Genomic DNA, 12795 nt, shown 5'->3' on the forward strand with positions numbered 1-12795 from the left:
GCAGAAAGAAGAGGTCTACTGATGCCAAAGTTCCAACTACTTTCCAGCTTGGTCAAGAGCCAGCACTACTCTTTGTGAAAGAACAAATGCTCCTGGGTGAGGTCAGTGGGAAGACAGGGGAGGCAGAAGGATGGAGGAGCCAGGCCAAGGGTCAGCGACTGACCCTCGGGCCTGACATACAGGGGCTGCAACTGGAACCTAGAAGGCCCCAAAGCACCCCCAGACCCAACTTACCTCTGGGCTCCCCTGAAGCCCTAGCCAGGATCGCTGTGGTTTCCTCCTGGCGCCTCTAGTCTCCAACAGCCACGCACCCCCCACGCTGCACTAATGGCTTAGCCTGGGGCCCCAGGGACCTCCCCCGCCCCCCAGGCTGCTCAGCCAGCCCCTTGCCCCCCTCGCTGCTGAAACCCAATCCTCTGCGGCAGCTCAGCTCAGCACCGCCCCAGCGCCACTCAGCAGCCCCTGCCTGCCACGGCTGGCTGCGCCCCACCTGGCCTTGGCTGCGGAGCCCCCTGGCCCAGCGGAGCCACCGCCTGTTCCTGCGGAAGGCCGAGCTGGACCACCCAGGTCACTACCTCGAAGCCCACCAGGCCAGCGCCTCCCACCTCTCACCCTTGACTCTTCTCCCACCCACTCCTCTCCTTTCCTCCCCCTGCCTCACCTGCAGCAGCCCCTGCCTGGACACGAGAATCCTGTCTCAACCCTCCCAGCCTTCCCACTGACCCTCTCTCGCTCCTTCCAAGCCCCTGTAGCTGGTCACCAGCCCCCAGCCCTCGCGGTCGCTCAGCTCTCCCTGGGCTCTGGCCATGAAGCCCCCAGGGCCAGAGGAGGCCCGGCTGCGGGCCTCGGACCTCCGCGTGTTCGCCAGCAGCTGCACGCTGCACGGGCTGGGCCACGTCTTCGGGCCGGGGAGACTGACTGTGCGCCGGGGGCTGTGGGCCGTGGCCGTGCTCCTGTCGGTGGCCACCTTCCTCTACCAGGTGGCTGATAGAGTGAGCTACTACCAGGAGTTCCACCACCAGACAGCCCTGGACGAGCGAGAAAGCCACCGGCTCACCTTCCCGGCCATCACCCTCTGCAACATCAACCCGCTGCGCCGCTCGCGCCTCACGCACAATGACCTGCACTGGGCCGGGCCCGCGCTGCTGGGCCTGGACCCCGCGGAGCACACGGCCTTCCTACGTGCCCTGGGCCGGCCCCCTGCGCTGCCTGGCTTCATGCCCAGTCCCACCTTCGACATGGCACAGCTCTACGCCCGTGCTGGGCACACCCTGGATGACATGCTGCTGGACTGCAGCTACCGCGGCCAACCGTGTGGGCCTGAGAACTTCACTGCGGTGAGCTGGCTGCCCTACCTGTCCTGTCCAGGGACCCAGAGGGCAGCTGGTCCCTGCCCAGCACCCGGAATCCCTGGCCTTGCCAGCCAGGCTCCCCCAAAGTCGGAGAACCTTAACACCCTCTGCCCAGGGATCCCTTCCTTTGCACACACAGGCTACGTTCTGTCCAGCCAGGGAAGCAGTCCTCCTTGGGAGGGACATGCCCCAGGCTGGCTCCAGGCCCATGGTCTGGCCTGTGGAGACCCTGCTCCTGAGGGTGGGAGAAAGTCTCCCTAGTGGGGCTGTTCTGGGGCAGCAGACCCCTCTCTCTGCCAGTGGGAAGGGACTTGCTTTGCATCTGCCTTTCAGCATTCCAGAGGGCACCTGGGACCCATCTCCTCTTATCCCAGCCCCCAGAGAAATACTTGCCCTGTGGGCTGTGCCCTGGGCTTTGGGGTGGGGTGGGGGGGTGGAGAAGTGGAGTGGTGGGCTCCCCCCAAAAGGGTCCAACTACATGTGCCCCAATGGAGGGTGGGGCTGGGGGCATTGAGATTCGGGCTGCAGTATTCAGAGAAGAGACCCAAACAGAGCATGAGAAGGGGAGAGTTCCCACAGCCCACGTGCTTGCCTCTCCTGGGGGAGAGGAAGGTCATCCTGTTTGCGCGTCCCTAGATCTTCACCCGGATGGGGCAGTGCTACACCTTTAACTCCGGCGCTGACGGGGCAGAGCTGCTCACCATCACCAAGGGTGGCGCCGGCAATGGGCTGGAGATCATGCTGGACGTGCAGCAGGAGGAGTATCTGCCCATGTGGAAGGACATGGGTATGAGCACACATGTGAGGCTGGGGGGCTAGGGACGTGGGCGTGAAGCACATGTCAAGGCTGGAGAACACGGATGGAGTGCAAAAAGCTAGGGGAAGGAGAGGAGGGAGGAGGCCAGGATGGGACCCAGAAGCATGCCCTTTCCTGTGAAAAGGGGCAGGGTTGGCTCATCCCAGTCCTGGGGGTAGGGGGCTTCAGGAGAGGTCTTGCCTGGCTGGGACAGGAGACCTGACAGAGGGGCCTCAGGCCTCAAAGGCCCTTGTCCCGCAGAGGAGACGCTGTTTGAGGTGGGGATCCGGGTGCAGATCCACAGCCAGGAGGAGCCGCCCCTCATCGACCAGCTGGGCTTTGGGGTGGCCCCCGGCTACCAGACTTTCGTGTCCTGCCAGCAGCAGCAAGTATCCTCACCTGTGCCTCAAAACCCCCACCCCCCCAAGGTGCCCACGACACCGCAGACCCCAAACCCTCAGTGTCAGGCCTGTTGGGCCTCCACCCCAGGACCTCCCTCTCCCAGAGCCTCCTTGACCCGTCCCTCCACAGCTGAGCTTCCTGCCACCGCCCTGGGGTGACTGCAGTTCCGTGTCTCTGGACCCTGACTTTGAGCCTGAGCCCTCTGATCCCCCTGGTCCCCCCAGCACCAGCAGCAGCCCTCCCTATAGCCTAACGGGGTGTCGCCTGGTCTGCGAGACCCGCTACGTGGCTCGGAAGTGCGGCTGTCGAATGATGCACATGCCTGGTAAGGGGCTGAGAAGGGGCTGCGTCCTGTGGGCAGCCAGGGCGCTGGGCCGCCCCTGACGCCGTCTCTTCCCCACCCCGCCCCAGGCAGCGCGCCAGTTTGCAGCCCCCAGCAGCACAAGGACTGCGCCAGCGCGGCACTGGGTAAGGGCGAGCCTCGCCCGCCTCCACCTCCCCACCCCGCCCCGCCTCGCCTTTGCCCCGAGCCGGGCGGGCGGCGCTGACCCGCCCCGTGCCCGCAGACGCCATGCAGCGGAAGGACGCGTGCGCCTGCCCCAACCCCTGCGCCAGCACGCGCTACGCCAAGGAGCTCTCCATGGTGCGGATCCCGAGCCGCGCCGCCGCCCGCTACCTGGCCCGGAAATTCAACCGCAGCGAGGCCTACATCGCGTGAGCTGGGCCGGGCCGGGCCGGGGCGGGCGGCCCCGAGCAGGCTGACAGGCTCCGGCGGGGCGGGCGGGCTGGGCCGAGCCCTCGCGCGCACATCCCGGGCTGGACACCGTCCCATGGGCGCTGCGCCTGCGCGCCGGCTGCTTAACCTCTCCCCCCGGGCTGCCTGCCCCTCCCAGGGTCTTGGAAGGAGCCAGAGTTCCCACACTGCCTTCTTGCCAGCAGCTGGCACCTGGGGGTGTCCAGAGAACATTCGAGGCCTTTCTTTCCTCCAGGGAGAACGTGCTGGTCCTGGACATCTTCTTTGAGGCCCTCAACTACGAGTTGGTGGAGCAGAAGAAGGCCTACGAAATGTCAGCGTTGCTAGGTGTGCAGAGCGCCCCGGCTAGGGAGGTGTAGGCAAGGCAGGTGGCTGTGACCTGAAAAGTGACCCTGTCTCCACAGGTGACATTGGGGGCCAGATGGGGCTGTTCATTGGGGCCAGCCTGCTCACCATCCTTGAGATCCTAGACTACCTCTGTGAGGTGGGCCAGGGCCCCTCTGGGGAGGGGAGGAGTGCACCGCTAGGACGCAGGGGGAAGGTGTGCACTGGCCACCTTTCCCTGCTGCTTGCCTCCAGGTGTTCCAAGACAGGGTCCTGGGGTATTTCTGGAATCGAAGGCGCTCCCAAAAGCACTCCAGCACCAACCTGGTAACAGCTTCCTCGCACCCCCCCAACCCTAGAATATCCTCCCTACCTTCATGAGGAAAAGCAGAGTGGCAGGGGAGGGGTGTGCAGTGACCTTGAATGGTGGCTGGGAGGAGGCCCCTCCCCACTTGTGACCTTCTGCCTCCTCCCACAGCTTCAGGAAGGGCTGGGCGGCCATCGAACCCAAGTCCCCCACCTCAGCCTGGGCCCCAGGTAACGCCACATGGCCCCCTAAGGCCAAGGGAGATCGGGCAGGTCCAGTCCAGGGGCGAATTCCAGGTCCAGGAGGACAGGGGCAGGAGCAGGGCAGCGGGTGTGAAGGCCTCTGGCCCCAGCACTGTGGTGTGTCCCACAGGCCTCCCACCCCTCCCTGTGCCGTCACCAAGACTCTCTCTGCCTCCCACCGCACTTGCTACCTTGTCACGCGCCTCTAGACCTGCGTATTCTCGGGGCCACACGTTGGCATCCTGGACACGCCCAGCCTGCAGAGCTTTGCCATCTTCACCCCAATAAAGTCTTAATGCATCAGCCTCAGGTGTTCCTCTTACCGGGGAGAGACCAGCCAGGCCCAGCTCAGCCCTACTCAGGCATAGAAGCCCTCTGCCACCCATCGTCCCCTTGGGTATGGCTTCTGAAACGGGGAGCTGAGCCCCAGTTAACCCCACGAATCCCTGGGAGAGAATGGGAGTACGAGGACATCAGGCATGGGCACTTGGTGTGAACGAGTCTATCAGACTGACGTCTCAGAGGGAAGGAAGGACGGGCACTGCCCACGCCCAGAGCTTGGGGGTGAGGACAGAGGAGCCAGCCAGTAGGTAGTGCCCACGCAGTGAGGGCAGGGCTGGGAGTGGGGGAGGAAGCAGGGAAAGGATGGGGAGGTCATTCCACTCCCAAGAACACAGCTATCGTCCTGCCGTAGGAGACCATGACTCCTTTTCTCACACTTGGGACCAAGCGTGGCACACAGCCCATCTCCATGGCCCGGTTCCTGCTTCCCCAGCCTCCCACAAGAGCCGAAGGCCCCCGCCTAAGAACATGGGGGTGGGGTGTGCCCTCCCTTCCCCCTCCTGCCAGTAAGGACACACCAGGCCCCAGCCATAGGCTCAATTTCCCTTTCTTTCTCTGCATCCCAGACATTGAAGAACTGACAAATGTGGGGTGGTGGTGGGGTTCCTGCTGGAACCACACCTTTGGGTCCCTCTTTCCCCACCTGCAGGCCTGAGTAAGGGGGCATGAGGAGGAAAGGGACAGGAGGGTCCACGTGGGATATGGAGAACCACAAGTGGAGGCCCCTTGCTCCCCATTTGGGGGAAGCCCATCCTTGCTCTCAGGCGCTGGCCGCCACGCTCCCAGGTGGAGGAAGGGAGGGGTGTGCATGAACGCAGCTGTGCAGGGACAGGCTGCTCTGCCCCAGCAGTGAGGGGTGGGTCATAGACTCCAGCTTCCAGTCTCGGGACCCTTGGAGGGCGGCCAAGCAGCGGACAGTGGGTTGACCTGAGCTGGAGGCAGGGCTGCAGAGCAGAGACCCCCAGCCCACACCCCTGCAGAGCCACTGGACACCACACCAGCCAGACTGTGGGAAAGGAGCCAATTTATGAAATTAAATAAAGTCCACGGAGGGAGTGACGAACACGGGCTTGGGCACCTCCACTGTGGCCAGGCCCAGCACAGCTGGAGCTCAGCATGTGAGCCGCGAACCCACGGGCCCCGCCCCTCCCGGGAGGGGGCTTAAATAGGCCAGGCCCCAGCCTGGCGGCCAGCAGTCCTGGTGCCTAGGGGGGACAGAAGTCAGAGAAGTATGGGTGCTGCAGGGCCTCTTCTGCTGAGATGCGCTGCACAGGGTTACACTTCAGAAGGTTCTGGAGACAGGGAGGAAAGGTAGTGGTCAATTTAGGACAGGCCAGCTGCCCAGAGCCCCACCGTCCTCTAGTCCCTCTGGACAAGTGTCTGGACCCCAGCCTCTAACCCTGGTCACCTACCTGCAGCAGGTCCCTCCCTGTGGCATTGAGCTTGGGCACCACATTCACCAGGGATGTCGTGGCTGGGTACATTGGGTAGGGCTGTGGGGGGGCAGAGAGAGGCAGACCAGGGGTGTGGGGTGTGCAGGCTGCTAGGAACATGGAAGACACCCCAATGAACCATGACCCCCACCCCGTCATACCTTATAGTCAGGCAGCTTGGTCATGGAGGGCCACTGCTCCTCAGTCGGCGTCCCCAGCAGCGTGTCCACGGGGTCAAGGATCACTCGTAGAAAGGGCCTCGTCTGTACCTTCAGGGGAGGGGGAGGAGCCCTTCCCCTCCTGGGGGCACTTTTTACCCCACCCTGGCCTCCTCTCAGCCCATTCCTCCTCGCTCGCCGTGACAGAGGCTGGCCCCCACTTGGCCCCCCAGCTTCCTTCACCTGGCAACGTCCTGACGTCTGGTCCTGATGGGCCAGTCCCTCTTGCCTTACTCCCACAAAACCGCCCTGCACCCTCTGGCTCCTGCACCCCAAGCATCCGTGGCTTGTCTGGAGGAGCGCTCTCTCGGCCTCTGCCCCCAGCACCCTGCTTGCCTACAGTCAGGTGTCCAGCCCCCTGCTCTCCCCGCTCGCCCCCGGGAGAAGCTCTGAGACCCCGCCGTCCTGGCCAGGCCAGGCCAGCCCACCCTCACTCCCCTTCCAGAGGGCTCGAGGCAGAGGGAAGTAGAAGGATATCGGAAGATCCTCTTCAACTGGTCATCAACATCGTTGCCAGGGAAAAGAGGCCGCCCAGCGTTGGCCAGCTCTGGGGGAAGGTGGGGGCTAAGACCCCTCACACCAAGGTACCCCACGCCTTTCAACCCAGCCCCCAGAGGGACCCTCCAGACCCTGTTTGTCAACCCAAATGGGAGGCAAAATGCCCCCGCGAGTCACCTGCGAAGATGCAGCCGGCTGACCACATGTCGATGGACGTGGAGTACAGCTTGGCCCCAAAGAGGACATCCGGGGGGCGGTACCACAGCGTGACCACCTGGAGGAGACCGGCGGGAGGGGACCCCCCACTTAGACACTTAGAGGGCTGGGGAGGAGGTTCAAGGAGGCTCAGAGAGGAGAGGAAAAGAATGCTTCGGGTCCCAGGGCAGGAGCTGAGGGACTCCCTCCCTCAACCCGCAGCCCACCCTCCAGTCACCTCGGCTGAGTAACAGCGAACGGGGATCCCGAAGGCTCGAGCAAGGCCGAAGTCAGCCAACTTCAGCTCCCCGTTCTGAGGGGGATGGAAGAGGACGAGGAGAAAGACCTTTAGCAAGCTTGGGCTCCCTCCTGCCAGGCCTGTCCCCTCAGTGCTCCCCAGCCCCTGGCTCCGGCCTCCCCCATCTCCCACCTTCCCCCCACAAGTACCCTGTTTATTAGTAGGTTCTGGGGCTTCAGGTCCCTGTGCAGCACGTTGCGGCTGTGACAGAATCCCAGGCCTTTTAGCAGCTGGAAGAGGAATGACTGGGGTGCAGGGCAGGGAGGAGGGAGTCAGACACCCTGGTCTTGCACCTGTGCCCAATAGTGGGTCACCTCCTTCCTCGCCCTCTGCCTTGCTCCACCCCCCAGCTGCCTTTCAGCACCCATTGGTGCTGACACCATTCACTCACTGTCCAGGACCTGCTTGTACTGTGCCCAGCATTTGAAGGACAACAGTGAACAAGCCGGCCCTGTTCCCTCACCCCATTCTGGACCTTACAGCCTAATGGGCCTTCCTGCCCTCCCAGCCCGTGATCTTCCCTTCCTGGCTGCATCTGAAATGCGCTGTAGCCACCAACATAAATAGCGTGCTACGGCATTGCTCAGGACCCAGTTCTCCTGGAACCTGGATCAAGGCACTTGGTGTGGGCCTAGGAGAATGCCTGGTACACAGTGAAGCATTCAATAAGTATCTGCTGAATGAATGACTGTATCTCTTTGAGCCTCCCAGCCCGTGATCTTCCCTTCCTGGCTGCATCTGAAATGCGCTGTAGCCACCAACATAAATAGCGTGCTACGGCATTGCTCAGGACCCAGTTCTCCTGGAACCTGGATCAAGGCACTTGGTGTGGGCCTAGGAGAATGCCTGGTACACAGTGAAGCATTCAATAAGTATCTGCTGAATGAATGACTGTATCTCTTTGAGCCTCATTTTCTCATCTCTCAAGTGTAAGTAATATCACTGATGTCAGAGTGTTGCTCTCAGATGTGATGATGCTTGCTAAGATTAGAGGCCCCTGGAGGGCAGAAGCAGGGTTTCTCATTCTCTGACATCCCAAAGTGTCCCTTTTCAGGATCCAATTTTTTTTTTCTTTTTTTTGAGACAGAGTCTCACTCTGTTGCCCGGGCTAGAGTGCTGTGGCTTCAGCTACCTCCTAGCAACCTCAAACTCCTGGGCTCAAATGATCTTCCTGCCTCAGACTCTGGAATAGCTGGCACTACAGGTGTGAGCCATCATGCCCAGCTAATCTTCTATTTTTAGTAGAGACAGGGTCTCGCTCTTGCTCAGGCTGGTCTCAAACTCCTAATCTCAAGCAATCCTCTGGCCTCCGCCTCCTAGAGTGCCAGGATTATAAGCATGAGCCACCATGCCCAGCTTCAGGGTCCAAACTTGGTGCTCAAATAGTGCTTGCAGGCCAGGTGCGGTGGCTCATGCCTGTAATCCTAGTACTCTGGGAGGCTGAGGCAGGTGGATCGGTTTGAGTTCAGGAGTTTGAAACCAGCCTGGGCAAGAGTAAGACTCCGTCTCTACTAAAAATAGGAAAAAATTAATTGACCAACTAAAAAATATATATACAAAAAATTAGCAGGGCATGGTGGCGCATGCCTGTAGTCCCAGCTACTTGGGAGGCTGAGGCAGGAGGATTGCTTGAGCCCAGGAGTTTGAGGTTGCTGTGAGCTAGGCTGACGCCACAGCACTCACTCTAGCCTGGGCAACAAAGTGAAAATCTGTCTCAAAAAACAAAACAAACAAACAAACAAAAACAAATAGTGCTTACACTGAATACAGAGTCCAACCCTAGCCTCGAGGAGTGCCCCAGATACCACTCTCCTCACCTTCACTATCTCAGGATCGAGATCACCATTGCAACTGTCAAAGTACTTCTTCAGGTCCTAAAAAGGGATGGGGTGGGGAAATGGGACAGAGTTTAACCTCAGTTTGGACCCCTACACCCTCCCAAAGCTACTGTCTCTCACACTCCCCTTTCACCTGGTCACAGAATTCAAAAACCAAAGTCAGCTTCTTGTCACTATGCAGGACGTCATGAAGCCTAGGGGAAAGGAAGGGCTCAGCCAGGCAAGTGCACAAGTTTGCACCTAACATCCCAATATCAGCCTGGCCCCTGAGGCCCCCGCCTCCTCCAACTGGCCACCAGGCCAGGATGGCCCTGCCCTGCCGCTACACACCTGACGATGTTCTTGTGCTTCAGCTCCTTGAGCAGGCAGATCTCCCGGAGGGCGGAACTTGGCACTCCCTGCATGTGTGAGGGCGCCGGACAGGCAACAGTCAGATCCCAGCCAGCCAGCCCTCAACCCCCTCCCTGGCCCCATCCCCAGGCCTACCTCATCATCGTCATCCAGCCTCACCCGTTTCAGAGCCACGATCTCATGAGTCTCCCGGTTTTTGGCCTTGAACACGGTTCCGTAGGTGCCTGCGGGAGGAGGTCAGGGGTGAGGGAAAGGATGGGGCAGCTTCCCCACTCCAGGAAATGCCTTCCAGGAAGGGGGCAACAACTGAGTCTGCAAGGGAAGGGATTCACGGTAAAGGCCAGGCGTGGAAGAGCTTTGTGAGTGACGATATGGCAAGTGGGCAGGGGTGAGGAGGTGCCTGCCAAGGCTTCAGGGTCTGGGCAGGAGGGGAGCCTGAGCTGCCAGGGTGAGGATGTCAGTAATAAGGCGATGCTCGGAGAATCTGGGAATGGTGAGGACCGGTCAGGAAGAGGACTGAGGACCTGCAGAAATTATGAGGTTGGAGGTCTGCAAGTAGAACTGAGGCTGGGGTTTGGGGTGAGGCTGTGTCAGTGGTGCTGAGACTGGGGTGGGAAATGCAGGAAGTGCTGCGCTGGGAGGTCGGGTCTTCAGGGAGCGCTAAGGGTGGGAGTGGGAGTCTGCAGGAAATGCTAACATGGGGTGGGGGGTGGGGGAACTGCTGTCTGCACGAAGCGCTGAGCCAGGGGGCCAGGACTTCGGCCAGTGCTGAGGTCTGAGCCCGCAGGTATTGCTGATGGTAGGGGAGACAGGGCTGCAAGGAATGCCGAAGGGTCTGCAGAAGACCTTGCAGGAACACCTCCTGGTTCCATTACCTTCTCCAATCTTCTCCAGTTTCTCGTATTTCTGCATCGCGGCAGCCGCGGGGACCCCTACGGGCCCTGGGTTCTAAGACTCCAGCCCCGGCGTTGCAGAGGAGGCGGCACCCCTGCCTCCATCCCGGCCCGCCCCCTGCCTGCGCAGGCGCTTCTGGGGCTTGTAGTCCTAGGACGGCCAGGTTCTCCCAGTTCTGCCCGGGGCCGCCGCCGAGAAGACTACAACCCCCAGCAGGCCGCGCCGAGGCTCTCTGCAGCACTTGACTCCGGGCTCCGGGTCCACCGCGGAGGCAAACTCTGGACTTCAAGTCCCAGGAAGCATCGCGGCTCCGCTTTCCTGGCGTCCGCGCCTGGGCGCCGAGGTTCCCGGCGTGCCCCGCTCTTGTTATTCCTTTTCCGCGCTAGCAGCCCTCTCAGAAGGGCCGCTCCGGGACTACGCGTTCCAGAATGCAGCGGGTGGGGGTGGGGCGCCCTCAGATTGGGGTTTGGCGGCCTAGATCCTGGGCCCCAGTGGCCCGGCCCTGACCCGGCTGGTGGTATTGAGTTCCCAACGACCTCCTGACGCTCTCAGCACGGGTTTCCGCCTCTCCCCAGACCACGGGTGACTCCGGGATTGATTGGGGAATGGCTCCGAGCCATGTCTTGCTGCTGACCTCACAGGGGCCAGCTGACCACAGGCTAAAGACAGGCAGATGTGCCCGTTTGAGGCTGATTCGAGCAGGGAAAACACGCCAAAGACCCCTCTCTCTGCTGGGCGCCGTGTGTCGCCCCGCGACTCCAGCCGCTGCCCTCTGACCTGCCGAGGCCACTGGCCGGAGCCCTGGGGGATCCCGGGGTCCCCGTCTCCAGAGCTGGGCCACTGGAGTCAGCCAGGGTGTGGCCGACCCGACGAGGGCTGGCAGGCTGGTCACCCCCCTCAACAGACAAGACCACAGACAGATACTACACTTGGAGCAGCCTTTACCTCATTCCTTAAAGGGGTTGATTATAGATTATCCTGCGCTGCTCTCTAATTGTCTCATGATTGCATTCTTGAGGGCTGTGCACTGGGCAAAAAGGACTCCAAACAGCACTCCTCAGCGCTGGAACCAGAGTTGGTGCTAAACATTTGTTGATTAACTCATTTATATCTGAATGCTTTTGCACACACGATGCTATGCTTTACCCATTTGGCAGACTAAAGAGAAGAAACGAAAAATGTATTCTTTATCTGGAACAACTTATAATTTAGTCGGGAACACACACACACAAAGGTCTTTACATAGGTGATGGCCACGCATAGGGTGGCCAGGAAATGTGAAGGTAACAGGGACGACGAAGGAGGCCGTCTCGGGAATCTCTGTCCCTCTCGCAAAGTGGGGGGTGCCTAAGAAGGCACCCTAGGTCAGCTCAGGATAATGGGCAGCCACGCTCGAGTCGCTATCACCCCTTTCGCTCGCTCGCCACCCGTCCCCCAGGCAAAGAGAGGGGCATTTTTGGAGGCACTGGCGGTATTTGGGCGGAGTGAGGGGCGCAAGAAAATCTTGACCCCGATGTATTTCTATTTCTACTTTTTCCGCCCCGCGTTTCCCTGCCTGCGATCCTCCGCGTGAGGCGGGCTCCTTTCCGCCCAGAGCCGCCGTAATGGAGCCGAGAGACGGCGTCCCCGGGGCGCCTGGGCCCCGAGAGGGGAAGCCCGAGGTGGCGGCCTGCGGGGCGGGGGCGAGGGGCAGCGGGGCGGCCTCCCGGTGCCGGGCAGTGCCAGGAAGCGCGCCCCCGCCCGCGCCCTGATCTCGGCCCCCGCTCCCCTCCTCCCCACCCGCGGCGGCGGGGCCGCGCACGGTGCGCTGGGGGGCGCGCACGCAGGGGGCTGGCCTGCCCGCGGCGCGGGGGAAAGTTGAGTTGGGAGAAGTTGGGAGCGGCAGGGGCGCGCCCCAGGGTGGGCTCGGGGGAGTCGTCGGGAGCGCGCGAGGGCGCCGGAGGACTGGGAGAGACCCCAAGACCCCCGGGCGCGAGGTCCAGACCAAGCGGGTAAGCGGAGAGGTGGTGGCGGGGGAGGGCCAGGGCCGCGGAGGGAGGAAGGGAGGGGGAGGAGAGGGGAGAACTCGGGACTCGTGCGGAGGGAGTGGAAGTGGAGGAAAGGGCGGAGACTGGGGGGCGGGGAATCGAGGTCTGGGGAGAAGGATGGGGAGGCGAACGGATGCTAGTCGGAAGCGGGCATTCCGGGGTTCGCATCCTACGAGTTCCCAAAAGCCCGGGTGCCGCGCCCCCTGCCACCAGGAGGGGGTAGTCTTGGGGAGGTGCCGCCGACCCTCCCACTCCAGGCAACTCACCTCCCCTGCGACTCCCTTGCACGGCCCCACTGTTTTGTCCAGGCGCCCGGCCTGGGGGTTGCCCGGGGCCTCCGCCCCCAAGCTCTGGGTTGGGAGGCGGAGCCGGGAAAGGGGGTGGCGGGTCAGGTGGGGACTAGGGGTGAGGCAGAAGAGGGAGCAGCTGGGTGGGGATGGGAAAGACGACCCCGCAAAGTTGGATCTGACTCTCTGGGTTCGGTTTGTTTGGGCGGGGAGTTCTGTGCTAGGTGTTGGGGACGC

At 61.9% G+C, this 12795-nt stretch overlaps 2 protein-coding genes across 5 annotated transcripts in view; one reads left to right on the forward strand and one right to left on the reverse strand.

The window, feature by feature from the left end:
- Positions 1 to 806: 806 nt before the first annotated feature.
- On the forward strand, positions 807 to 5234 carry ASIC3 (acid sensing ion channel subunit 3). 3 transcript variants are annotated; one of them, XM_012786181.2, is made up of 11 exons: positions 807 to 1337; positions 1989 to 2139; positions 2410 to 2537; positions 2680 to 2875; positions 2962 to 3018; positions 3117 to 3264; positions 3540 to 3631; positions 3709 to 3788; positions 3884 to 3955; positions 4107 to 4165; positions 4288 to 4525. In XM_012786181.2, the coding sequence occupies exons 1-11, from the start codon at positions 807 to 809 to the stop codon at positions 4463 to 4465; spliced, it is 1692 nt and encodes a 563-aa protein (XP_012641635.2). In that variant the 3' UTR covers positions 4466 to 4525. The 3 variants fall into 3 exon arrangements, with proteins under 3 accessions (XP_012641635.2, XP_012641634.2, XP_012641636.2); XM_012786180.2 differs by having other exon boundaries at positions 4308 to 4475; XM_012786182.3 differs by lacking the exon at positions 4107 to 4165 and having other exon boundaries at positions 4308 to 5234.
- A 289-nt stretch (positions 5235 to 5523) lies between these two features.
- The window catches only part of CDK5 (cyclin dependent kinase 5), a 36303-nt gene continuing 29031 nt past the window's right edge, over positions 5524 to 12795 (reverse strand). The window contains exons 2-13 of one of the 2 annotated variants that reach the window (XM_076006737.1): positions 10226 to 10340; positions 9486 to 9574; positions 9330 to 9397; positions 9133 to 9193; positions 8979 to 9035; positions 7311 to 7406; positions 7102 to 7176; positions 6846 to 6942; positions 6648 to 6717; positions 6114 to 6174; positions 5932 to 6012; positions 5524 to 5811 (exon numbers count right to left, since the gene is read on the reverse strand). In XM_076006737.1, the coding sequence (XP_075862852.1) occupies positions 5725 to 5811; positions 5932 to 6012; positions 6114 to 6174; positions 6648 to 6717; positions 6846 to 6942; positions 7102 to 7176; positions 7311 to 7406; positions 8979 to 9035; positions 9133 to 9193; positions 9330 to 9397; positions 9486 to 9574; positions 10226 to 10262 (879 nt within the window). In that variant the 5' untranslated portion in view covers positions 10263 to 10340 and the 3' untranslated portion in view covers positions 5524 to 5724. Of the gene's footprint in view, positions 5812 to 5931; positions 6013 to 6113; positions 6175 to 6647; positions 6718 to 6845; positions 6943 to 7101; positions 7177 to 7310; positions 7407 to 8978; positions 9036 to 9132; positions 9194 to 9329; positions 9398 to 9485; positions 9575 to 10225; positions 10379 to 12795 lie in introns of those variants that run through there. The other variant, XM_012786172.3, reaches the window with a different exon arrangement.

The sequence above is a fragment of the Microcebus murinus genome, chromosome 9 (genome assembly GCF_040939455.1).
Source record: "Microcebus murinus isolate Inina chromosome 9, M.murinus_Inina_mat1.0, whole genome shotgun sequence".
Lineage (NCBI taxonomy): Eukaryota > Metazoa > Chordata > Mammalia > Primates > Cheirogaleidae > Microcebus > Microcebus murinus.